The 27,878-nt window shown below is 41.3% G+C and overlaps 1 protein-coding gene across 1 annotated transcript in view; it reads left to right on the top strand.

The window, feature by feature from the left end:
* LOC145393044 (uncharacterized) overlaps window positions 1-26,789 on the top strand; it is a 34,412-nt gene extending 7,623 nt beyond the window's left edge. Inside the window, exons 3-17 of the mRNA XM_080267382.1 lie at window positions 288-483; window positions 1,128-1,238; window positions 3,582-3,748; window positions 8,464-9,403; window positions 9,528-9,639; window positions 10,366-10,538; window positions 11,360-11,489; window positions 13,879-14,032; window positions 14,309-14,542; window positions 14,712-14,853; window positions 17,991-18,184; window positions 18,815-19,010; window positions 20,817-20,911; window positions 23,727-24,030; window positions 24,524-26,789. Of these exons, the coding sequence (XP_080123508.1) occupies window positions 288-483; window positions 1,128-1,238; window positions 3,582-3,748; window positions 8,464-9,403; window positions 9,528-9,639; window positions 10,366-10,538; window positions 11,360-11,489; window positions 13,879-14,032; window positions 14,309-14,542; window positions 14,712-14,853; window positions 17,991-18,184; window positions 18,815-19,010; window positions 20,817-20,911; window positions 23,727-24,030; window positions 24,524-24,627 (3,252 nt within the window). The 3' untranslated portion in view covers window positions 24,628-26,789. The remainder of the gene's footprint in view (window positions 1-287; window positions 484-1,127; window positions 1,239-3,581; window positions 3,749-8,463; window positions 9,404-9,527; window positions 9,640-10,365; window positions 10,539-11,359; window positions 11,490-13,878; window positions 14,033-14,308; window positions 14,543-14,711; window positions 14,854-17,990; window positions 18,185-18,814; window positions 19,011-20,816; window positions 20,912-23,726; window positions 24,031-24,523) is intronic.
* Window positions 26,790-27,878: the final 1,089 nt, after the last annotated feature.

Raw genomic sequence — 27,878 nt, 5'->3', positions numbered from 1 at the left:
TTTGTCAGTAACATTCAAGAGGATATTGAGGTATTTAAATAAATCTCTGAGTAGGTGTTACGAAATCTCCAAGCCTTGTAGCAAGCAACACAAGGCCTGAATCAATCCTCTGTCACGACGTATTTATTTGTGTACGAAGAACAATGAACGGAGAGGGCAAAAAATATCTACCCATGCAACTCGCTCCTCCCTTTCAAGAGGTGGAAAAGGAAAAAAGGGAAAAATTGAGATACGAGAAGAAATTGATTTTATGCATCTGACTTCAATAAAGTGTATTTCCGCGTCAGGCAGTGACGGCTGGACAGCTGGCGGCCGCACGACTACCCCGACCCGAGGCACTGCAGGGGAGTCGTGCTCCCCTCACCCCGGGCCAGGCCACTGCTCTAGGGGCACACCAGACGCTCCAGGGCCTCCACCTCGGCAGGATCCCTCCCTCATGCGCCCTCTGCTCCACCAAGAGGAATCTGTGTAGGATAATATCGGGTGAGCTGTGCTGTGCTGAGCTATTTATTTTTTCCATCGCTTAATAGTGCAAACTACGGACACCATGACTTTATATAATAGCAGTTCTTAAATGTTAAATCTACCTTTTTTGTACCCCTCCCCCCCCAAAAAAAAAAGAAAAAAGAAAAAAGAAAGCCATGAATTAAATGTTTTTGGCTGATCCACCCTTCGAACCAGGGAATATCTTTAATTTTATTTGTGACATCTGACAATTTCACTTAACTTAGGATGGAGTATTTTTGTTAGATATTGCGCTTATAAGCCTCGACAGTATGAGAGACCTCTCCAGAGTTATATAAGATAAGAATTTGGTAGCAGCAGCAGTAAACACGACCTTTGTTTCCTCAAGTTCGGCCGTAAAATGCCGTTTCACCATCCTGGATGCTACGCTTTAGGAGTACATGAGCACCAGGCTATGATGCTTGTCTCGAAGAATTCCAGTGAAAGTGTAGAACCATAGTATTGTCTTTTTCTACCACTGGTGAAGTTTGGTGTAGTAAGCTGCAAAATGACAAAAATCTGGGCCAGTTAGAGTTAAAAGAGTATAGAAATGACATCACCTGTAGTCAGAGGGATAATATTTCTATACATGACATGGCCTAATGGATTTTTTTTTTTTACAGGGATCTTCACCCGGTCGCCACTGCCTTATGGGTACTCGCTGGTGACGCCTGTGCCTGCTGGGGTGTGTAACCTAACCATCACGGAGATGAAGCCTTCAAAAAACTTTTTCGGTGAGAAAAATTCTACAGTAGGTCCATTAAGCTGAAAAATAAAATAAAACAATTAAAAAATATTCCACATCACTTTTTAATTGCGGTAATAAGCATGAAATTTCCAGTTTGGAAATTTTGCAAATAGTAATTGGGGCCATCCACATCCACTCACGATGTAACGCTATTTTAAGGTGACTCTTCACTGAGTGAGAAGCCAAATACTGTTGTTTCCTTAAATTCAGGAAATCATTTACTATTTTGGGTTCTTTCCATATAGCCAGCAAATAGAGGTTTGCAGCATAGTGGGTTATGGCACTGCAATGTTTTTTTTTTTCTCTCTCTCTCTCTCCCACACCTAATGCCACTCAGGGAAGAGCAGTTGATCCGTCGCATTGAATGTCTGGACAGAATACACCAGTCAGTGGCCCCTGCATTCCTGATGTGGCATTAAGTAATTGGATAACGAATAGATAAATGAATGTGCGATTCTGCTTTATCAAGTGTATGGTTTATATCTAGGGCGTCATGGGAAATTTGTGGTAAGTTCAGGTTAGTCTTAGGCTAATATTGAGTAGAAAAAAATTGCTATACGAACATGGGCACATTTCTTAGGCGTTACGGAGATGCAGTTACTGATGACTTCTATAGGGTAGTTACTGGGAAACCGTTTTTGCTCATAGTCATCAATAGTTGAAGCTCTGCAATGACTGAGTTGGACCCATGTTGATAGAGCATATTTCACTTTAAGTTTATCCAAGGATAACCTCCTGAAGTTTCTCACACATTTCCCGGGACACCCTGTTTATACAGTAAGTCCCCATTATAAGCCAGTGATTTTGTATTAAATGTCAACTTTTTCCAGACACTTTGGTAGCTACTTTAAGTTGGGAACTGGACAAATAATCCTTATATAGCCTAGGTAGCAGTGAAAACTTGAGGGGCAATTTTCATGAAATTGCTGTGGATTTAGAGCTAATTACAGAAGATGCTCGATTTAACAAACTAATTCATTCAGTCAATCCCTATTCCGTTTTCTGAAATTTTCAGCAAAGTCGAGTTCCATAATTAAGGTTCAATACGTGGGAAACTTTTCTGGTTTTTTGAGGCATTTTCCGCAAAATCCATGAAGGCAACGGTCAAGCTGAGTTCCTGACAATGCGCATCCAAACCTACAGACTATGCCAACTCTCAATCCTATACATAGCAGTCTGAACCCATACTTAATACCCTCACTTAAATACATTATTGTGTACATGTTAAGAGATACATACAGTAGTGACTTATACTAACATATTCACACATAAAGAATGAGGTGAGGATAGTAGTGTACCAAATAGTGTAGTAAATAGGGATTGTACACTACAGTAAGGCGTACCTCCAAAAGTAGGGGTTCAGCACTTGTTGCAGAAATGTGCTTGACACAGGTAGCCATACTGCCCCCCTCCCCAAAGTTGTGTCATGCCTGGGGGTGGTTTAGTTACTGTCAGAGACACACCTCCATCAGCACTCGAGGTGGTACAGGGGTGACAAAGGGGCTGGGGAGCATCAGGGATGGCGCTCCATCTCAGTTATTTCCAAATTCTGGGCAAGAGAAAGCCTCGCCTTCTCCTTCTTTCCCTGAACCTTAGGCATGGTTCATAAAAGGTTTGGTTCACTGGGGGAGGGGGGGGGGAGGCTTCAATACCAAGGCAAAGCAGCACATGCGTAGAGCAGTTGTTTACAGCTGGGGGCTCAGATGGTCCGAGCGACGTCGCCGAGTCCCCGCAGCTTGACTGGGATGTGTGCACCGCCGGTCAGGGAAGTGTTTCCGGTATGGGCTCGATGAAGTGCTTGATTTACGGGACTTTTTCCGGTAATTTGGTGGTTTTTGGAATGGAATTTCCTTAACGGAAATTTCCCTTTGGGCAAAAAATACTGGAAAAAATGATTCTGCCATCATGGGCGTCTGCTAAATCAGTGTTCGTTAAATCGAGTATCTACTGTACTGTATATCATAAGAAAATGCCGGGATACAGTGAGGACCTACAGTAACCATACTCTTCACATAAACTACTGTAGATTGCCATCTCTCCATCGTGAATAGTGCACTGCTGGAACAATTAACACTAGAATGTGGCGCTAATCACGAAGAAGTACAAAGAAAGGAAGCAGAACTGTTGTACTGTCTCATTCTACCACTGAACTGTGGAAATAGCGGCAGAAGGACGAAACAATCTGCATAGTTAAAATGAAGAAACTATACGTGTACCAGACAGTGCTGCAGCAGGACAGAGAAATCCCCCCCCCAAAAAAAAAAAATAAATAAATAAATACAAAATAATAATAATAATAAAAATAAACTTTATCATGTGTGTCTGACAGCTCTACGACGGTCCGATGGAACCTACGCCCTGAACGGGAATTGGGACATCCAGGCAGCGGGACGGTACCAGGCTGGCGGCACCACCTTCCTGTACACGCCCGCAGGGGAGGGCCACGGAGAGCAGCTCTCAGCACCAGGACCTCTTATGGAACCTATAGATTTCATGGTCAGTCATTAGAAGGACCTTCTGCATCACCAGTTCTGCCGTTGTCTGTCTTATGTATATGTATCTGTCTCACTCTCTCTCTCTCTCTCTCTCTCTCTCTCTCTCTCTCTCAGAACTAATTTAGGGTAGATGCTGGAAAAAAAAAAAATCACCTCTTGACTGTTGGATCGATTAAGTATACCTGTACATGCAGAGGGGCCACTTAGAACACGTGGGGCAAAATGGACAGGTACTTGGGCACCCCCTAGCACCCCCACCCCATAATAAATGAAGGTGTGGTTCATTAGACCTTATATTTGTTCTTTGCTCTCCTTGTTTAATTCTCGTAAGCTTGTCACACACCTTGACAGCAGTTTCCTAACATTGGCCAGCCGGCTGAGAATGATGATGATTACTACTAGCTACAACTACAGTTAGTACTCCTACTTCTACTCCTAACTACTCCTACTCCTACTCCTACTACTACTGCTGCTACTACAACTACTACTGCTACTACTACTACCACTACCACTACTACTACTACCACCACTACCACTACTACTACTACCACAAGTACCACCCGCGTAAATCATAATGTCCTGTATTGCTGAATATCTTCACACAGCCACACAACCACTTAAATATTTCATATTCACCATTCTAATACAGTAATCATACAAATTTTGTCCATGCATACGAGTATATTTATCTCCACACACACACACACACACACACACACACACACACACACACACGCACGCACGCACGCACGCACGCACGCACGCACGCACGCACACACACACACACACACACACACACACACACACACACACACACACACACACACACACACACACACACACACACCGCTCGCTGGTGCAGTGGTAACGCTCTCGCTTGCCAACTGGTGGACGGGAGTTCGCGCCTCGCTCAGGTTGCGAAAAGTTTCACTGACGAAGCGGGTGGTTACTGTCCCCCTGGAGCAAGGGGACGGGTGTGTGAGTGTGTGAAGGTCACAGTCTTGCCCTTAGATCGGACTATATGAGCTCTCAGCTCCCTTCCGGGAGGGTAAAAGCTGACGATCACGACCATCAAGTGATCCTGACCGACCCGGTGAATTACACACACACACACACACACACACACACACACACACACACACAGGTCGCTGACAGAGGAGCAGCTCCGTGTTGACTGTGGAGAAATATCGCTAAAACAGCAGCGAAAAGGAGGCCAGCCTATTGTGATTAATTGAATGCGTGAGTGATGGTTCTGTCCGATATTAGTGTAAAAGCCGGAGGATTCGGTCAGATACGAGCACAAGACACAGTAGAAGTTCAACAATTTCGTACGGCTATATAATGGCGGAAAGAGAGAGTCCTTTGCATACATCCAATGAAGGTGCATTTTGCGGGTTTCACCCTGTGAGCTCTGTAGATGGAGTGCGCTTGTAGAAGGAGAGTGCTTGCTATGCTCGGCTCAGTGCGAGTTGTGAAGCCACCGCACGGCGACGGAAGCCGCCATTGTACTCTCATCTAATCCATACACACGCGTGTATACACGTAAAAGAAGAACTCGTTTTTCCGTTTTCTCCGAAAATTGGCTCATCGGTAGCAACACTCTTGAAGACGTGGCACAGTGAAATCCCTGGGTGATGCTTTTAAGGGGGGTTATATGGCGGGCAAATGTATCAAAGGGTTGATGTGATCACTTTTTAAAGTTTCTATACGATTTATCGGGGAACAGCCATTTTACCTTCATTTAATAGCCTTCCAGTTCTCACAGGTCATTACATTAAGCAATTTTTTTTCTCTCTCTCTGACCAGCTACCTCTGAGGTCGAGTCAAAGGTCTCGATGTACACTCAAATTTCGGGTGTCCTGCACGCTACACTGTCGTGTGTTGATTCTAATGTGCCTTGAGTGCTTATGAGCATATTGTCCCCAACATGCAGTGCGATACGTCGTACCTTTATAAGCACAAACAACAGTTAGATACTTTGAAAGACTTGCAAACACAGAAGGACAGTATTGGTTTCATAATAGCAACCACTTTATAGAACATTGAATAATAGAACCATCGCTAAAACAGATATGGCTAAGACAGAATCCGATGGGCACAATGTGGCCATCCTAGCTGATGTGTTCTAAAACCTCGATCATCATAGGACAGAATCCAACCGTGCTTTCCCTTAGTAAAGTTTGCTAGATGAAAGAACAGACACACCATTTATTTGTGTCACATATAGTAGTTGGGAAGATTCCAAGAACTGAAATTCTACCAAAATTCCACCATATCGCAACAGTGCCTTACGTACTGCATACTGCCTTGAGACCACATGAGAAGTTATTCAGTATGCAAAAACACAAGCTAAATACTCCTTATCATACCTGCTTACCGATGAAAAGTTCTCCCACACTCCCTAGACTGTCTGTTTGTGCAGTTGATCGCTGCACACTGTGGTATAGTGCTGAATTATCTTATCCCCAAAATACGTAAATCTGTGTTCCAAGCACACTGCAGCACTAGTCACTGTTCTATTGCGAGTATCAAGATGGCAGCTGCTTGCTTCAGCCGTTGCCTCATCTGTATTTGTATATATCAATGGTTTCTTCAGTGAAGACCGGAGTGGAGGGAGTATTAAACTGAACCAAGCAATAGCAGGTGTAGAGAAAATGACTGAGAGGAATGCCCAGGAATTAAAAATGGTATGGTCAGAAATGGTATGCAGCTCTCCTTAGTCTTCACTTAACAACACAGCAGATGATACAACGAAGGGGAGCTGCAAGGCTTCGTGGATGAGTTCTGTGATTACATGGATGAGGAGATGATGAAAAAAATGATAGTGGCGATGATCTGCCCCAAGTTAGAATATGCAGCAGTAGTGTGGTCTCTGCACAAAAAGAAAGATATAAACAAGGACTGAGAGAATACAAAGATTAGTGACCAAGATGACCCCTAGCCTGGCATTTCTGTTGTACAGGAAAGGCTTGAAAAACTAGACCTGCCTCCCTCAAAAGAAAGGAGAGAGGGGTGGCATGATTGCAGTGTTCAGGGCCATGATGGGAGTGGAATAAAAATTGACAGAGAAGGTGTGTTTGTATGGAATGGGAGAGTAACAAGAAGACTAGGAATGAAACTGAAAATGTTTTTGAGGGATATCAAGAAATACAAGGTTTCCATATAGATGCATAGACCTGTGGAATAGCCTGGACAAAGAGATCGTCAAGCCTAAAAACTTAAATGAGTTCAAAAGTAAATTTTGACTTATTAAGAAACAGATACTGGACCCCATGAGCATAGCTTATTTCCTGTATATCACAACTAGGTGAATACAGTACTGTACATACACGCGCGAACACGCAGCCAGCCACTCACGGAATTAGGGTTTGAGCATGATGTACTGTATTTGGTATCACTGAAAAATTTAAGAGTATGTTTTTTTTTTTTCCCAGTTTGAAAATAGTAGGGGTATACTGTATTCATTTGCATCCCTTCCACTATCCCACCTCCCACTTGCTCCAGGTCCATGCATGCACAAAGTGCACTGTGCACTGAAGTACCCTATCCCAGGTCTTTGGACATATAATCCTAAATAGGTACTTGCCTGTGACAGAGGGAGAATTTAATTTTCTGCACACATGTTCCTGTATCATCTGACAAGAGAAAGGTTACTAGCCCAGTACCACCAGGGTTTGATTCCTTGTGCTGGCACGTAGTGTCACTTGACTCAGGTGACCAGCCACCCCATATGGGTTGGTAGGTAAAATGAATACCAATGGTAACACCTAGGGGAGGTAACTGTGTATTCTGGATGATGCAGTAGCCTTGTATCCCAGGATATTAGATGAAAAATCTGCCACAGGAGGTAGCAGCATTAATGCTGGTTTTAAGGTACAGTACCCTATTATGTATTCATATAGGTTTTGTGTGTGTGTGTGAGGGGGGGATGGGGCATGATGCACTTAGCTGTAGTGCTCATCTCAGCTTAGGTCTTTGAGTCTGTTGTGGGTTATTCACATACAAGGCTACTGGACAGGCACAGTATATTGTTTGCAAGTTTGTGTCAGTGCTTCAGTGCTCATCCTAATGTTTTAGAGGACAGCTTCACCCTATTTCCCGATATACTAACCTCTCTTCACCCTATTTCCTGATATACTTACCTCTCTCTTGACTCCATGTCACCAGGATATTTGTTTTAGTGCATTGCTTACACCATTCCTTCATTCCTAGGTACTTAAGTATGAACCCGTTTATGTTACGTTACCAGGATCAGCTGGTGTGAATCCAATTGTCCTTAGATCTTTATTCCACTGTGTTAGCGATAGTTATTTCTCTCTCCAGCACGTATATAATGTTGTTGTGACCTCACCTTGAATTTGCCAGTTTCATATTCAAAGTTCATATTCTACCCATTCTTGCTTGGCCTTCAGTGACATACAGTAGTTTCTTATTGTTCGGGAAGGCACTGGCATGCCAAAAACAAAATAATATAAATAATATAAATCCTGTTTCTTGCAACCATTTCATGTTTCATGGTAATCAGGGAACATATCTAGACCTTTTCACTGTGAGAAGATTCCACATTTTCAAAATACTGTCTGCCACTGAATATTAATATCCATTTTTCATATACAGTACTAGCTATGAAATCACTGGCTGATGATTTATAGGATCAGCAATTGTACAGTGTATTCTAACTGGTAATACTAACATGTCCTTTCTCTCGTTCACCAGTTGATCTCTCAGAGCCCCAACCCAGGAATCAAGTATGAATACAGAGTTCCTCTTCCGGAATATGTAAGTGGCAGTACACATGGTCTGGGTCTTCCCTCAAGTGGGTTGCAGCCTTCAACTGGGTTGGGTCCTCCCACTGGTGGTGTGAGGCCAAACATTGCTGTTTTAGGAAACTCTGGAAGCAACATAGGGAGAAGTTCTGTTCGGACAAGCTCCAGCCATGTGACTTCCTTTCAGCCCATCCCACAAGGAAACACAAATGTTGGTGCAAGGAATCCCAATTTCAGCCTGAGAAATCCAGCTCCTGGTGGATCAGGTCTATATCCAAATGTGGACGGAGGTGGTTTTGCACCTCTAACTCCAGTGCTGCAGCCAGTAGGCACAACATTGCAGGGCACTACATTCAATTCTAGTCTTCCTCTTTCTTCACTGAGCCCTCAAAGTGGTGTGGGAACAAATCCCCCTGGATCCTCTAGAAGAAACCCAGCCTACCCAACTATCCCCCTAATCCCATCCTCAGGCCAGAGTTCCCGAGGCTCACCTGGTCTTCCCAGAATCCATATGCATGGACAACCCCTCACTCCCCTGGGTAATCCTGGCTCTGCTTCCTTCCCACTCCCTGTGAATCCTAATTATGGCAGTCAAGATGGAAGTCGCATTGGGGTTCCCCTTGGAACATCTTTTATATCTGGCCAGCAGTACCCAAGAGTGCCAGGAGTGGCCACTTCAACAGGGGGTAGTGGGTATCCAGATTCCAGATTTCCAGGTCAGGGTAGGACCATTGGAGATAGTCCTCTCCCTGGCACTTCTGGAATTAGGCGACCATCCTTCCCCACCACTGGCCATCAGCGCCACCATCCTTTAGCCAGGCCTGTCACTCCATCCACCTCCACCACCTCACACAGGACCAGGCACCATCATGGCTCCAAAGGCATGCAAGGTGATAATTTACAGTGCACAGTTGACATTGCACTTTTTACTTTCTGAGTTTTGTTTACTGTATACCACTATCTTGTGATATGATCCATATCTTGATCAATGCTTTTCTGTTCTGTTGCTCACAGGTCAGCGAAAAATTCATGGAAAGTCCCCTGAACGTGCCAGCTTTGATCCAGGTGTGCAGCTGACTCAACCAAAGACTTCTCTGTCAGCGTCTGGCAACAGGACGGTGAGCCAGTGGTGCTCTGCATGTTATTGTACAGTTTACATTAAAATGCAGATGGTTGAAGTCTGCAGATAAACACCAAAAAAAAAAGACTTCTGTTGTATATCTACTTGTATTACTGTGATTTTAGTAGAGATTATTATTACTCTGTTTGCCTTAAACAATGACGACATATGATTCAACAAGAAATTTTGTATGAAAACTCACACCAGGTATGATAAACCAGGACAGGTAGAATGAATTATCATGGATACTGAAAAAACAAAGATTTCAAAAATCATCATCTTAACCCAATAGCTGCTACGTACATCATATGAAGAATAGCGTGTGACTGCTTACATACATCATATGATCAAGCTCTCTCTCTCTCTCTCTCTCTCTCTCTTTTTTTTTTTTTTTTTTTTTTTTTTAAGCCATGCTACGTTTTTCATCCAAATGTTCATAAATAGCATACCACAGCCAAACTAAGGTAAATAATGAACTCATATTTGGTTTTCCAATTCTTTTCCATGCACTCTCTCATTTATGAGCCAAATTATTTTTGAGGAAAAAAAAAAAAATCTTATTTTTTTGTGCATGGAGGGATCGACCACAAAACCTAATGCTGCAGTTAATGGGTTAACAGATACAGCAATACACAAACACCCTTGCTAGTTCAATTCCAAGCATAGATAAAATATTCAGCATATCTCTTCCCTTACACAGACCCAGTATCATTCCTTGTAGGTCTCTACTAGACCTTCTAGGCAGCGTGGAGGTAAGAAAGGACGCCAACGCCACCACCATCAGCAAGATGGCAGTGCTGAAGGTGGAAAGAGACGGAGAAAGGACAGGGACCAGCGCAAAGGGCGCTCCAGGTTCCAATGGGCTGAGAAAGGACTCACACCCTGCTCCAGGCCATGTGGTGGAGGTGTGTGTGTGTGTGTTCTAACCTAATTGTATCTTTACAGGAATGAGTCAAACTCATATTGTCCCATGTCTTTAACCATTTTTATCATACATATCCTTAAATTTTTTAATTGTTTTGGCACACACTATTTCATTCAGTATTGCAGTCCACTGATCAGTTGCCCTGTTTGGGAAACTAAATTTCCTTACGTCTTTATCGCCTCTCTCTTTATGCAATTTTTTGCAGTATCCTCTTGTTGATGCATCCCCATAGGTTATGTAATCATTTATGTCTATTTTCTCTTTCCCTGATATGCATTTATATAGCATAATCATATCTTCTCTTTTCCTTCTCTCCTGTAGTGTAGGTAGATTCAGTTTTTCTAGTCTTTCTTCATAGCTTAGATCCCGTACTCTTGGTGCCCATCTTGTAGCTGCTCTTTGAACTTTTTCAATCTTGTCTATGTGTTTTTTGAGATGAGGACTCCAGACTACTAATTCATACTCCAGGGTTGATCTGATGAATGATGTTATTATCTTTCTTAGCATGTCTTCATTTATGTATGTGAATGCTATTCTCATATTTGCAAGCAGTGTATACATGTTTCCTACCTTCCCACTGATGTGGTCAGCCGCAGATAGTCTGTCATTGACAGTTACTCCTAGGTCCTTCTCCCTTTCTGATATGTTGTAGGGTTTTACTTCCTAACTTATAATCCCAATCAGGTTCTGTGAGTAATGGTACTGTACATTTTCACATGCTGATCATATTATCTGTGTCTCCACTTTTCTGAGATTGACCCAGCATTTTGCCTGACCCTGCTTCCTTCTGAACCTTCCAAGGAAACCAGACTGCCATCTTATCTTGTGAGAGAAAGAGAAAGAAGAAGGTTGTGCCTGACAGACGCTGTTCCCATCTTGTGCGACCACAAGCTCGTGTCGTCCTCTGCAACCTCACTCCATGCCCCGCAACGTAAGAACTTGCATAGATGAAGAATACATGAAAATTTTGCATGTGTTAGTTCCGTATGAGGGAAAAAAAAAGATATATAAGATTTTTCATGTGTGTTGACTCTTATTACTATGTCAAATCATACAGAATTTCATCATTTATAGTACTGTAACTCAGCCAGTCTTTTACTGTTTTGCATGTGGCCAGGGTTTTTGCTGTGTACGCTGACACTTGTGGCTGGGGTTTTTGCTGTGTATGCTGACACAAGCGAAGAAGTATTGTACTGCAGTTAGTAATTTGTCATGTTCATCCAAACAGTTGCCTTTGGCACATGTGACGTTACTATGATAAATTGATTCTGGACGTACATCTCATGCAGTTTTCACAACTACTGTACTGAATTACTGAATTAAATGAACCTGCTGAGCTGATACTGAAGACTCTGCTCTAATGCACACCTATGAAGTAAACTGATATTGGCTAATATTAAGCTCTCCTTGACCCTTCATCCTTCCCTATGTACAGTACTGAGTTTGAAAGGCTCACTTAGTAATTAATTGGTGAAATATTATCCGGACAGATGCAACAGAATACATATGCAAAACTGGGTGAAATCTAAACTTATGAGAAACAATTAGATTGCCTCTCATTTCACAGTCCGAAGTTTAGAAATTGGAAAATTTAATAAAGTACATATTAGTGTTTGTAATTAATATAATTATCCCTGAGAATCAGCTTTTTTGTTAAGTCATGCACCTAGGCAAGGAACCCATTCCTGAGGTCCATTATATAGTTTATTAGTGACATATCAACAAATGGCTGATTCCCTGAAACTCTGATACATCAAATAGCATTTGGCCACAAAGAGTCTTCATCTCTCTTGTGATATTTTAACGACATCATATGCAGATCCACTGTAGTGTCATAGTAGTAGTCAGGATGTTTTTATGACATTTCAGTAGTGCAGTACACAAGAACAAAGAATATGGTACCGAATTCAGATTTGTAAACAACATCTGGGTTCAGATCCACAATTTCACAGTCCCAGCCTGCTGTACTGTCAGCTCCACCAGCATCTCCCCAAGTTCAGTAAGGTGGTGATGCTGATTCATTGATTGACTGATTATGCTAAAAAGATTGTGGCAGCGTGACAACAGAGGTCATTGCTGTGGTTCAACAGGAGTAAAGGCAAAACAAGAATTGCTTAAATATATACAGATATAAACATGTATAGATACATACATATATAGATGTACATGAACTACATCGAGGACACTCCATAAAATTATGCATAAAACAGTTATAACTAATCATGATAGCCAAAGCTGACTAAGAAAGCCTGCTTCCTCAGCAAATGAGAAGGTGGTTCCTCCCATCATACATAACTCCTTTCCAGTGACTGAAGAGAGAGGTCATTGCTGTGATTCAACAGGAGTAATGGCAGAACAAGAATTGCTTAAATATATACAGGTATAAACATGTATAGATTCATACATATATAGATATACATGAACTGCATCGAGGACACACCATAAAATTATGTATAAAACAACAGTTATAACTAATCATGATAGCCAAAGCTGACTAAGGAAGCCTGCTTCCTCAGCAAATGAGAAGGTGGCTCCTCCCATCATACACAACTCCTTTCCAGTGACTGAAGAGAGAAGGTAAGACCCATCTTCTGCAAAGGTATTGACAGTGAACATCCTTCAGATAGGGATATTCATGTAAGAGGTGTTACACAGTCAGTAGGATCAGACAGTTTTCACATAAGGAGTGGGTCTTCTTTCAGTGAGATGGCAATGCATCAGGTGCGTATGACCAATTCGTATGCGGGTCATGGCAACTTCCCAGTGGCTTGGCATGGCTGTATAGGTCCATGGTGGTGCAAATGAGGAGGCTATATGTGATGACACTGTGCACCCAGGGTGGAGCTAAGTAGCTATAGTGTCCACCTAGTAGCCAAACCTCTTCACATTTCCCTGCACGTCACTGTGGGGAGTGACATTGGTCCAACCCTAACAAGGCACTGTATGCCACAAGAGGGCGTGGGATCCCTGCACAGTGTGTGTGCTGTACTGTACATATAGGACAGCCCAACAGAACCAGTTGCTTACCCATGGTTGATGAGTTTGCTTAGCCTGACAGACTAAGGTTAAGGAACAACAATAACAATAAGGTCTTATATAACTGCATTAACCATTAAGACCTTGTAAAACTACATACAATAATTTCAGAGCAAGGTTAGGTTATTTTGCTCTACTACCATTTTCTCTCTCTCTCTCTCTCTCTCTCTCTCTCCCCCCCACCTCACCTGACTATGCCACACCATGCTGCTCATTATTCTCCATTCGGTTTTGTCTCGTGTGTAGTCCCTTAGTTCACCCTCACCACGTATCATTGTGCTCAGGTGGATGCCGGGTGAGTGGGGTCCATGCAGTGTGACGTGTGGTATGGGAGTACAGACGAGAAAATTGATGTGTAAACAAGTTGTGTCACCTACACTCACGATGATGGTACCAGAAGGGGCCTGTCTTTCGCCACCATCTGTACCAACCTCCCAGGTCAGTCAAGGAATAATGTTGATTGAGAGAAAAAACTTCTTCCGTTAGGGATTTAAAGCATAGCATATGATTGTACCTTGGCAGTAAACAAAATTATATTTGACAGTGTTATGGTAGGTTCAGTTGAATTGTCCTTAGCCATTATATCATTATTGGAGTATCTTCAACCTTGTTTAAAGTTGAACTGTGCTGTCAAGTCCATTTCTCCACCAGTGAATCTCGCCAGTCATAACATTTTTCATCTTCATCATAACCATTGGGTTTCTGTCTGTACAGGTGTGTGAAACTAGATCATGTAATCCAGGGCCAATATGGGAGACTGGCCCCTGGACCAACTGCTCTGCTCCCTGTGGCTTGGGAACAAGAGGCCGACAAGTATCGTGTGTGATGGCAGGGGTGCCAGTGGACGAGGACCAGTGCAGCACCTCTGTCAAACCCACTGCTGAGGAAGTGTGTGATATGGGTTCCTGTGCCACAAATATCTGGTTTGTTTCAGACTGGTCCAACCAGGTAAAGGTCACAGTTTATTGTATCTCACTTTTCTACCCTGATATGTAAATTCAGTTTCAAGGAGATAAGAAAAATATTTCAGTATTGTATTGCACTGCATTGTTGAATGCTATTGCTGTTCTCATTTGCTTTGTGGAGCTGTTCATCCATCACTTATTCCACATAACAGTGCTCGGAGTCTTGTGGAACAGGAATACAGACAAGGCGAGTGCACTGCTTAGGAGGTGACCAGATGTGTCCTGCTGCTTCTCGTCCAGATACTACCCGACCTTGTCTTGGGGAAAGTGGCTGTGGTGGTCAGTGGTTCATAGGTAGGTAAGAGCACAGGAAAGCAGTCCTTATGTCATAATATGTGGATTGGTCCACAAGGTACAAATAGAGTTAGTGCAGTTAGCTTAACATTCACAAAACTACTTTACCACATGGTCTGACCACAGTACCTGAATATTCCAAGAAATCTTTAGTTGGAGTTATGTTGAAGAGTTGTCCATGTTGTGAGTGAGATGCATGAGATATGGTAAGTGTTATTGTATGAGAAGTAACATTACAGCAAAAGCAGAGGAAATTGCATTTTGTATTGGTAGTGAAGATGAGAAAGATAATGTCTGCATCGTACTTTGGCAGAGTGAATCTATGTCTGTCTTTGAGTGTTTGTGAAGAATGCAGTTTGGTTGATGATGGGATGACTGTAGTGGTCATGTAGTGGATTTGTTTAATTTGTATATAAAGTGTGTGTATCATAGTGTATGGTTGTGGTGATGACAGTGATGGTATGTTTTCAAGATATCTGTACTGTAGAGAAGTACCATGTTGTATTTTTTCTTTTTGTTAAAGGCAGTCTAGCATAATATAACAGTGATGGAATGTGCTGAACACTGGATTGTGTACAGTACTTCTGTTAGGGTCATATGGTTCTTGACTGGAAATACAGTACTGGTACTTGGGCTTCTCTTTTAAGATGATCTGTGTTTTTTGGCTGTGTAGTGAGTGTTATAATTGTTCTTAGTTTTTTTTTTTTTTTTTTTTTTTCCGTGTTTGTAACTGGCGTGGTTGAAACCCATCCCGAGTTAGCATAATTTTATTTTGTGTAGATGAACAGTTTGTAAACTGTTCTCATTGATTATTTTTATTAACCAAAACAGATTGTGAATATATTCAGAGTATAGATTTTGTGAAAGATTCTTGCAGTGTCATTTTTGGTCTGAGGAAAGGTTTGGTGTGTGCCAAGAGGAAGTCTAAGAATTTTCTGATGTCAGTTTAACAAGAGTGGTTATGAAAACATTGTCACTAGAGGGTGTAGTGGAGAATATTCTTTCTTTTCTTTTTTTTTCCCCATATTTCTTTCTTTTCCCTTTTTATTACAAAAACAAAGGCTGTAAGCCCGTGAAGTTGTTTGTTTGTTTGTTTGTTTTTTTCAAGAAAAATAACAAAAGAAACAAGCGAAATTTAAGGTTCATTCATTTTGAGATTTCTGGGTACATCATGATTTAAAGATTGGCATCACAGAGGAAAATGCAGATTGAAAGGGACAGCTCCATAGCTGACCTGTTGTATACATGATTGAGAATATTGGCTAACGCTTACATTCGAGAATTGGACCGAAGAAAGGTGAGAGTTTATTGCCAGACAGATGCTACATGCTTGCTGGAATGGAGGAGGGATGCAAATGGACAGCTCAGAAGAGCAGTGGCCAGTGAAGCAGTAATAGTAAAGACATAAAAATGCAACACAGCAGGAAAGAGAGGGAGGTTGCTGGGAGTCAGTGAGAGGAGGTGAGTTCTGTCGATCTATCTTTCTATTTTCAGACGCCTTAATCCCGTAAGAGGTGGCCACAAACAAATTGCCTCCATGTTGCCCTTTACCCTGCCATTTCACTGCCCTCGCCCCCAGTTCACACCTCCATCATTCATATACCTCTCCACTCCATCCCCTTATATCCTTGGTCTCCCCCTCTCTCGCCCTCCCTCCACCTCACTCACTTTCCTTTTTAGTCTGTCACTCTCCATCCTCTCCATAAGGCCAAACCACCTCAGTGTATTTCTCCTAACACTTTTTATTACTTCCACACCACAACATTCCTTCACTTCCTTATTTGTTATTTGTCAGTCTGTCTCTCCATGTAATTCCACATGCTCCTTTCAGGTAACTCATATCCACTGCTCTCACTCTGACTTGTGTCAGTGCAACAAGGTTCAAGCTTCACTTCCATACGTTAGAGTTGGTATCACGATACTGTCATGCAGCAGCCTTGTTGTTTCCATGCTCATGTCCCTATTTCTTTACCTCTGCCAACAAAGTTGGAGGTTATATAATCACCTCTGTTTGTCTCTCTGTCTGTCTTCTTGTCCAGATGACTTCCCCAAAAGTTCTCAATGAATTTCAGTGAAATTTTGTGGAAGGGTGGGCCATGGGCCAAGAAAGAATTTATTAAATTTGAGATCCAGATTCATTTTAATGGCACTGGCGGAGGTATGCGCTCTCTGAGTTCTCTCTAGTTATCATTGCTTTCAACAAACTAGCAATCTCTCTTCCTTGTTGTACCCTTTCCTCCAAACTTCCATTCTTACTCATTACACTAAGTACAGTACTGTACTTAAATGCAATAACATTTTCCATTTCCTCATTATCCAACCTCACTGTACATTCAGTGACTTCATTTCTCTCAAAGACCATAACATTACTCTTCCCTGCATTCACCTTTAGGTTCCATTTCTTACACAGTCTCCCAGACTCATTCACCAAGCCATGCAGTCCCCCTTCATCTTCACTTGACAATAAAGTATCATCTGCTAACAACAGTACAGGAAGTTTCCAAAGGCTGCCCTCATGCATTATGGTAACTCCAACATCCACTGCCCTACCTTGTATCACTTTTATAACCCCATCCATATACAGGTTGAACAACTGTGGAGACATGACACATCCCTTTTTCAATCCAACATTCAGGTAGAAAAGCCACTCAGTTCACTATCCACATGCACTATAGCCTTAGCTGCCATTAGCTCTACTCTGTTTAGAAGAGCTGTATATGGGGAGCCCCTTCACACATGCAAGTTGTACTCTGCGCAGGAGAATGAGACCTCAGTACAAAGTCAGCAGCAATGCCATGGTGAAGAAAGCATTGAGTTGGCATAACACATGTAATCTCTTGGAAGTGGATTTTGCAAAAGCAGTAATATTATTGTTTTTCTGTGATAAGTCCTGAGAAGAAGAGTCTCCAAAGATGTTTAGAGAAGATGGAGGACTGAGTATTGCATTGTTGAATATTAAAGGATATCCCCATGGAATGTTTCAATGGGCTGAAAGATGCAGGAACCAAATGATGTTGATGTTATTGGTGAAGAAGTCATTCTGTTCATCAACAATACTATTGACATTGAATTTACATGAGTGTGTATGTGTATGTTTGTATCAAAACACTCTTCTGTGACTGGTGTTGGTGATGCAGGTGTTTGGAGCGAGTGCAGCGAGCCATGTGGGGGTGGTCAAGAGACAAGAGGAGTGGCATGTATGGTATCAATCCGTGGGCGCTGGCGGGTCACTCAGGAAGTAAACTGTAATGTCCAGGACAGACCCCAAGACTCTCGGGACTGTAATCTCCATCCATGTACACCTCAGTGGTTCACCTCAGACTGGTCTCAGGTACAATAACTGCTTTCTGCTGAATTGTTGTTGTTGTCCCAGGCTTATCTGAATGTAAACCCAGTGACTTGGAGGCTAAAGCTGCCTTTCTCCTGCAGTCTAGCATCCTTCTTTTAGGGATAAGAAAGTTGTGGGACATCTATACAGTGTACAGTACTCAGGCAACAGATCCACCTTGTCCATCAGTACCAGCAGATGAAGACATCCCCTTCTAGTTCTCAAGCTTGTAGTAGAAATATTCATAGAATATGTTTGCATTATATCCTTGAAAGTGTGATTTTATTTTTAAACTGAATTTTGCCTCAAGTTTTGCCCCACCACTTTCAGTTAATACAGTATTGACATGTAAGTTATGCAGATAATATTGAACAGATGAGTCAGAAGATTTAACTTGTTCTGCAAAGACTTCAGTTTAGAAATGAAACATTATCAGTAAGTAATGTATTTGTAATTACTGCATAGCATGCATCACAAAACAAAAATTATTTTAAGACTTACAGATCATACATTAGTACTATGATTAAGTGAAATTTACTGGCAATAATTTTAGCAACAGTGAAATCTTACACCATGTACCTAGAAATTAAAAGAAGAAAACTAACAGTTGGTATGTCTGCTTTCTCCTTTTAGTGTTCAGTGTCATGTGATGGTGGTGTGATGCAGCGTGAAGTGACGTGCTTGGACACTTCCTTTCGTGCCTCACCAGACTGCCTCAATACTACAAGACCTGCTGCCCGCCAGTCCTGTCATCTCCACTCCTGTACCTCCCAGCCTGCTCTCTCACAGTCTGCATCACCCACACTCATCGAAGATAATGACCATCAAGGTGTGAACCAGTATGAAGCACTCATTAACCCCTTCAGTGTGGAAATTTCATTTTCATCATATTCTTTCTGCTACCAGAATAATTTATTCTTCTTAAGAGAGCACCGTAGAAATAATGTACTGTACTAACAAAGACTATAGCTAGGCCTTCCATCTCAAAAAGTCTTTCACTCCTGAGCTTAATCAAATAATTTGGAGATAACAAACAAAGAAATGAAACAGACATCATCATACAGAAAGAGTTAATACAGTATGTTAGAGTAAGTTATAGTTCATTGTTGTGGAGTAGCAGTGGCATAGCAGCTGCTAAGTAAGTGTTGTGGAATTGCTGTGAGTGATATATGTGCAATAGAAAAACTAAAGAACAGTGAATTGAACTTGTGCTAACTTTACACTCTGTTAGTAAATGGGCAGTAAGTGGTACAGTGGTTGGAGGCACTCACCATTCATTCATTAGAGTTGCTTTCACTGAATGACAAGCCAGATGGTTGCTAGGAATCCAGGAAACCAGAAATACTTTGATGGTAACCATATAGCCAGCAAATAGATGCCTGGTGGTGTAGTGAGTTACAGCATTTCAGCTGGATTTGCCCTACTGGTGTACGAGTAATTTCAGAGTGGTTGGGGTTTACTGCTCACATAATGCCACTCAAAGGCCTGCAACTGGTCACTCAGCCTGGAGAGAGTAGCCTAGTTCTGGGCCCATATGCTCCCAATCAGGCAATAAAGAATTGGATGATGGATAGATGGATAGAAGAAGTGTGTAGTCCAGTCATAAGGGCATATCCTGTGAACAGGGTCAGTAATATTTGGTGCTTGTCAGTATGATTACAGTTCAAAAGAGCATTTGTGTGATTTGGTGGAAATCTAAATACAGTACTTGGTGTTTTATCTATATGCAAAAACTGATCACTGGGGAATTATTAGAGTCTGGTGGGGACAGCTGGATGTATTAACCAAATCAATCCCATGGTGTACATGTACATATTACAGGTCAGTTTGAAGACATTCAGAGTGTTTGTTCACTTCCCAAAAATTTTTGCAGTTTTTATAGGCTGCGCTCAAACGACACCTGCGGCCATTTATCGGCTAAACGTCAGTTGACACCGGTGGCCATTGAGGGGTTAAGATACCGTAATGCATTCAGTGAAATATCTCTACTGTTTTCGATGTACATCCTGGCTGTTGGTAACTGCTGATACAAGCTGGGAAATGGTGAAGGGCATCCAGTAAGGATAGAGTACCTGATTACAATATTCATCAGTTTATAATTAAATTGCTAATTGATTGGAATGAGTGTGAAACATGAAATATGAATTCTGAGTGTTGCTGTAGGAGAGATCGTGGAAGTTAAGCCATTACATGCTGATGAACTGTTTCAGGAATCAGGAATATGATGTTATTTACATATTTTTTATGTAATGGGAATACTCAGTCTGATTAATATTCATTATATCTTAAGCAGACAGGCTGTTGGTGAAAACCATGTACTGTTTAGTGACTGATATGTATACTTGTCAGTACCAACAAATAACCATAACTGTAATCTTGTTGGGTTTTATTTTGATGTCATGTTAAGTCTGAAACCAGCCATGACACCCAAGTTAAACTGGTCTTCTTGATTTTGCTTTATGTATCAGGTAGTGCTTTCCCCTGAAGCATGATGGTTACCCTCCAGCTATGTACTGCACACATGCAGAATATTTTTCATGAAATGTAGTGGTAAAGGGCAGTGCATGTATTTTGAACATGATGGTACGTCAGATTTCTGTAATATCTCTAGATGTATTTTCATGTTTGCTTTCAGCCACAGATGATACAGAAGATGCAGGTCTACAAGGAACCAGAGATGACAGTTTACAGGTTACAGAGAGCCAAGACACAGGCATCAGCACAGATGAGGTGTGTTTGATATAATCATTACCATTACAAACATCATCACCATCATCGTCATCAGTCTCATCAATCAAAGTACTAGTCAGCCATGGTTCATTGCAGAAAAAAGACACTTAAATTTCTCCAGTCTTACCTGTTAGTTGTAATGCATCATCATCATTGTCATCAGTCAAAGTACTGGTTAACCATAGTTCGCTATAGAAAAAAAGACATCTGAATTTCTCCAGTCTGACCTGTTAGTTGTAATGTAAGCCTGTTTTATCAAAGCCCACATCCATTCCAGCTCAGGTATACCAGTACTGGTTTATTCATGTCAATTCAGACCACCTCAGGCACAGTCCTGCCTTTCACATCCATCCCAGCCCAGTTACAGGAATCGTACTGTAGTCCATTTAACTCATTGTAGATTACTTCAGAACCACTCACTCCAATAAGCATATTCTCTTTACATTGGTGGTAGCATCAGCGAAATCAGGGATGGAGTTGGTGGGCTATACAGTTATCCCTCATTTCCATTCCTGTCCCCCAAAAGGAGGTTGGTGGACTGCAGAAGAAGGGCAGCTTCAGTTTGCAGTCCACCAGGCTCACAGGTAGATGAACCTAGGGCCATGATAACAACAAATTTGTTTCCATGGCAAAGTGGAAATATGATGAGGTTTGGCTCCCATATGGATATCTCAGCCACTCCATCTGTAGCAAGGTTCAGGGAAATATGATGAGGTTTGGCTCTTGTATCTATGTCACAGCTTCTCCATCCAGGGTGTACGGTGCCATCATGTGTAGGCTCTTTGTCAGTGCTGATTGTATATCATAGTCTGGGCTGGTGTTTTTTGGATGCTTTTCTTGCCTGCTATGGTTGTACCTGTGTGTGTTTGTGATTGGCCCTTACCCAAAAAAAGGAAGCCATTGTATGTTTTGATAAGCTCCAACATTTGTTCCCATTCCTGAAATTCACTTCCTGCACTGTTGTTTGCATGATACTGTATTGTTAAGTGAAAACAAAGGGGAGCTGCAAGGTTAGGTGAATGAGTTAGGGAGTGTGTAAGAATCGGAATCTAAAGAAAAGGTAAATGTAGGGAAGAGTAAAGTTATGGTCTTCAAGAGAAATGAAGCCACTGAATGTACAGTGAGACTGGATGAGGAGGAAATGGAAAATGTGAGTCTGTTTAAGCACTTGGGTTGTGTGATGAGTTAGGATGGAAGTTTAGAGGATGAAGTGCTTGAAAGGGTACAACAGGGAAGAAAGGTTGCTGGTTCTTTGAAAGTGAATGGAAGCATGGCCCATTAGATTGGGCAGATTTGGGGTGTCTGGACATTGCTACTCCTCACTCTGCCCTAAGGTGGGAAAGGAGGGTCGGATGATGATGATGAATAAGGAACAGGGAAGTGAGCATGGAAGTAAAAAAGTCACTGTGTGACAGTATTGTGATACCATGCCTAATGTATGGAAGTGAAGCTTGGACCTTGTTGAAAGGACACAGGTTAAGAGTGAGAGGAATGGAAATGAGTTATTTGAGATGAGTATGTGGAGTTATGTGGTGAGACTGACAAATGAGGAAGTGAAGGAGCATTGTGGTGTGGATGTGGATGTAATAGAAAGAAATACATTGAATTGGTTTGGCCATGTGGAGAGGATGGAGAGTGAGAGACTAATGAGGAGAGTATATGTGAGTGAGGTGGAGGGGGGAGAAGGAGGGGGAGGCTGAGGAAGAGATGGAGGGATGGAGTGGAGCGGTATAAGAGAGAGGGGTGTGTGAGCTGGGAGCAGGGCAGTGAAATGGCGTTGGACATGGCGACGTGGGGGTGATTTGTTTGGCCACCCCTTATGGGACTGAGGCATCTGGCAATAAATAGATAGATAGGCTAACTGATTCATCTTCTGTCCCTGGGCTTCCTTCTGAATTGGCAACAAACCTCACAATATTTTGGGTGCTTTCCTTGCCAGTCACAGGGCATTAATCAAAACTTCATCATAGCTTGTTCTCTTTAGTTCAGTCATCCTGCATTTTACATGTTATAGTTATTGTTTTCAGTACACTCAACCCTCAGCTATCACTCCCAATTGGTCCCGCTATGGCTGCGCTATAGCTGAAACCGTGATAGCCGAATTGAAGAACTTATGGTAATAATTCTAATTGGTGCCATGACCTCAATATTTACCCCTAAGATACCCTTTTTGTACCACATATTAATATATAATAGTCTAAAAATGAGCATGTTTTATGATGTGATCACGATTCTTATAAATACACCTCACAGTTGATTCATTGATGTTATATTTCTTCCCCACACTTCGTTTGGTCTCACCATCCTCTATAAGTTTCACATTTCCAGTTTATCTGCATAACTTAGGTTCTTCCTCTTCTTTATTTCCCTGCCAGGTGCCGCAGCATTATGTTGGGTGATGGTAGGGGGACAGGGAGGGGGTACGTTGGCCATGGTCACATCATAAAAAGGGTTATTGTTCTCGCTATTACTGTTCACTGTCTGAGGGCGCGCATTTGAATGTTTTGGCGGGCAGGAGACTCGGTCAGGCGGCCAATCAGCGCTCGGCTGGTGCTGACGTCACACGACCAATCACGGAGTGAAGCTTTTGTTGGCTGGGCGGAGCACTGGAGCCTGGGCTTTTTGAAATTTTCGAACATTTGCGGTGCGCGATAGCAGGCATTTAGTGCATGATAAAGGTATTTGGGTAGTTTTTTATATAGGCGTGATAGAGAGATACGCTATAGAGGAACCCGTGATAGCCGAGGGTTGAGTGTACTGTACTTACTGTTAACTCTTTACATTCATTTTCTGTTATTCTTTATTTTCATCCCAGATTGAGGTTAGCACTGAAGAAGAAGGAAGGGAGGAAGGATTGGAGCTAGAGAATGAGCTGGTGGTGGAAGAGACAACAGGGAGTGGACTTAATGTTATTCCAGACAAGGATGCTCAGGGAGATGAGTCAGTTGCAAGCAATGAAAATGGTCATGACGAAGAGGAAACCCATGACAGAGAGGAGGAGGAGAAGAAGAAAAAGAAAAGAAAGAGAAAGAAGGATCGTCAGAAAGACCGTGATAGGCAGGTTTTGAATAATTCAACTGAGATCTCTAAGACAGAGGCGCCTAACACTGAAAAAATTTGTAAGTTCAAGCAGCTCAGTTCAAATTAGTTACTAGTTGGTTGAAATCAGTACACAAAGTATACTGTATTATAGTATATCAGTACAGTACTGTGTTCACATACTTGAGTACTGATACTGCAGTTGCTTAGTTTGTCTATATTTATGATTTTTGTATGTAGACAATGCAGTCATGGACATTTTTTTTATAATGTATGTGAAAATTATTTTCATATGATACTGCAGTTCTCCCTACATATTAAGTGGGGTTGGTGGAGGATTAGTGCCCCTCCCTGTAAAACAATCAACTCTAAGCCTTGGCCACCCCGTTTTTGGGATACATGGCATTTGGCAATGAATGAATGAATGATGCTGCAGTTGCTTATCATCTTAGTTTGTCTATACAGATATTTATGATTTTCCTATGCAGACACAGGAGTCATGGATTTTTTTTTGATAATGTATATGAAAATTATTTTCATATGTTTCTAATGTATGCTTTTTTTTTTTCACAGCCTGCATTGACCGCATAAAAAACTGCCACCTGGTGTTCCGTGCCCGCCTTTGCCGCCTCAGGTACTACAACAAGCTCTGCTGCCGCACCTGTAGCAGTGTTTAACAAGACATGGATCACCAACCTTCATGAGTCACAGGGAGTCACAGCTGTCTGGTAACAATTTACATCTGGATTGACCCAGACTGTATGAAAACAGAATCTCAGCACTGCTCAAGTTACCTAAATTTTTCATGAAATTATGATTCCAAGTGAACTGTATCTTAGTTCACAGCAGTGATGAAACTTTTTACATACCTGTAAGTAATCTTGCATATGGAGAGCTTGCTAGTAAGACAGACTGGCTAGTGTAAAAACAGAAGTTTATTACAGTACTATGTTCATCTATACATTAGTTTCAAGTGCTGTAAATGCTAAGTGAGGATTTAGTTTGTCCTGCAGTTCCATTGTGTTCAGTGCAAAATAGATGAAGTTTACAAACAATCATACCAAAGGAAATTTGCAGCAAAACTATTAGATGTACAGGTAAAGAAGTATCGTAGTAGGTGAATATTTTTCTCAGTAGTTTTAGGTTTGTTTATTCTTGTTCCCATACATATTGTTATTAGTGATAACTTGTAGAAAACTACTTTTCACCATGTCCTCCTTTGTAATTCACTTTGATATAGTTTTACTCATCATACATACCTCATTAATTACCATAGCTAGATCATGAAATACTGTTGGTGTACCTACCAGCTAATATATGATGCAAAGGTGCAAACACTAGAAAATGGAAGAGGAAAGGTGACTGATTGCAATTTTCAGACTTACAATCATGAACATCTTTAAGCAATGATACTGCAGTGTGAAGAAGAAAAAAATAATGGTAAAACTGAGAATGTGAGATAAATGCATTGTTTAACTGAGGCTGTTGAGCAAAGCCATATCATTTAGACAGTCTCATTTTCTTTGACAACATACATTTAAATTAAGAAAAAATGCTGTTATCTTTATTTTCGTAAAGTTGAATAGTTAACTGTTTAATACTGATACTATTTGTACTATGAACAGTGGTGAAAAGTTACTCAGTGTTCAGAAATAGAAATACGTGATTATCTTCCTTTCAAGTGTCGTGTAAGAAAGTTAACATGCTACTCTGCATGTTCCTTAGCACAAACCATGGACAGACTGAGATACTGAACTTTAGCTATGTATTAGAAATAATGGTTTCGTGTTAGTGTCATGGAGTAGCCTGCATAAATGAAGAACACTCTAAAGCACAGATACCAGCCACTGCCTGTTTGTTCAAGTGTTTGAGCATGTAGAAGACCGGTACATGAAAACTGCTGTGCTTCAAATTTATCTTATCCGTATTAACATGCAGTATATTCCAAAATCTCACTAAAGTATAAGCAGAACTTCGTGTTGTTTTTCTTTTATGAATTAATTAAAATTTTTTGCAGTGGATGAACTGTCAGGTCTTCATCAAAAGCTATATCACCATGGTATGACTTGTAATGAGACACCACATTTCATCTAGTTACATTCATGTATAAATTTTCGCACTCAGAAAAGGCAGGAATGAATGTGCATTCTCCCATTCTGAGCAGTGATGGTATTAATTTGAATATGAGAGGATATAACATCATGGAAATATAGAAATGAGTTACCAATACATCATTTATCATGTAAGTTTGAAGAGACTGCATGTGACTGATGATCATCAGCAAATTGATGAAGACTGTCATCATAATGGAATGCTGTACTCTGCCTTTGAACTGGAGTGATCAATGAGGATACTTAATTTTAAGCCATGCTGAGGCCCAGCAAGTGTATTGTTCTTTGACTGGGCATTATCAAGCTAGCTTCTAAACCAGCTCCATAACAGAGTTTGTCCTAAGTTCAAAAGCATACATACTGTAGTGTTGGAGTTGGCTGTAATTTTATCATTATTTTGATGGTGCTACATGTAATATTGATCTAACTGTTCACTTTCACATTTAGCCTGATTATCACATTTTCCTTCAAACATATTTCTTCCCATGTCTCTTGTAGAACTCATAGCAAGTAGTAGACTGTCCTGTCCTGTTGAAGCTTCTGAGTGTTTAGAAACAGAATGAACTGATGTCTGTATGTTATAATAGATGTATTCACTGTCTGTACTTACACTTAGACGTGTGTTTTATTGTTGTCAGTCAGTGTTATACTGTACTTGTGTCTATCTAAGGCAAGAACAGACTGCAAAGTTGTAAAAATATTGTATGGTACCATCCTAGTAAACATCAGACTGCTACTCATACTCATGATGCTCCTTTAGCTTGTGGTCGTGCACTTCTGAGGGAAGTGTTTACATGGTAACACAGATGTAGCCAAACAACTCCACCACCCAGTTGTAGAATACCCCTGGACTCCCTGTCCCCTGAAAGCAGAATGGTGGACATCTGAAAAAGGGCGACTTCATCCTGCATTCCACCGGATTCACATCCAGATGAGCCTGGGGGTACAACAACAACAGCTGAATCATTTTGATTTAACTAATGGCAGATAACTATTGTAACAAATACTAGAAGATATTTTTGCTAATAACAAACTACTATATTTTGTTTATCTAAGGGAAATCTTCCAAAGACCAGTAGGTTGGCATCTATTCATTTTTCCTGGTGAGGAAGAATGAAGCACATGGGAAATGCATTTGGGTCCAAATCCTTGAGAGTTACAAACTGAAATCTGACTTTAAGTCATGAATTATCCTTGGACTAGGTGAGTTCTGGGATGCACTTGTCTGGGACAAAAATCTAATTGCAGTCACATGACAGTCTACCTGTCTGTTGTATATATGCTCAGTGCTGTGTCCTTTGAAAGATAGAAAAAAAAAGAAAGAAAGAAAGAAAGAAACTTTGTTCACACACTGTGAAATGAACTGTATGTATTGTAGTGGCTGTCTTGCACATGCTTGACATGGATAAACACTTTGTTATACTCATTCAAGCTATGTTTAGCTTGTCCTGAATGGTATTTGTGAAGGTGTGATACATAGGAGGACTGATGGGCTTTAGCAGTGTGCAGAATGTCTAGTCTTTGCCCTGAGTCAGAAAAAAACAGTAGTGATCCTTCCTCCACCAAAACATCGCATTCCCCCATCTTTTCATTCTACCATTTCTAAGTATATCTGTCTTCTTCATCCTTTCATACATTTCTTCTTTTCATCTCTTCTTTCATCAAATTAGCTTTCATACAACCACCAGTTCATTTCCTACACTTGATAGGAATAACCCTGATATGGCATAAGTATAATCTAAGCATAACTGTCAAGCCATACTTTGGTGCAAATAAAAGTGTTACTGGCACTTATGCCATCAAAGCCAGTCAGACCA

The sequence above is a fragment of the Coenobita brevimanus genome, chromosome 23 (assembly GCF_032717465.1).
Source record: "Coenobita brevimanus isolate Jiangsu-jjx chromosome 23, ASM3271746v2, whole genome shotgun sequence".
Classification (NCBI taxonomy): Eukaryota; Metazoa; Arthropoda; class Malacostraca; order Decapoda; family Coenobitidae; genus Coenobita; species Coenobita brevimanus.
This window is presented reverse-complemented; position numbering and strand designations above follow the sequence as displayed.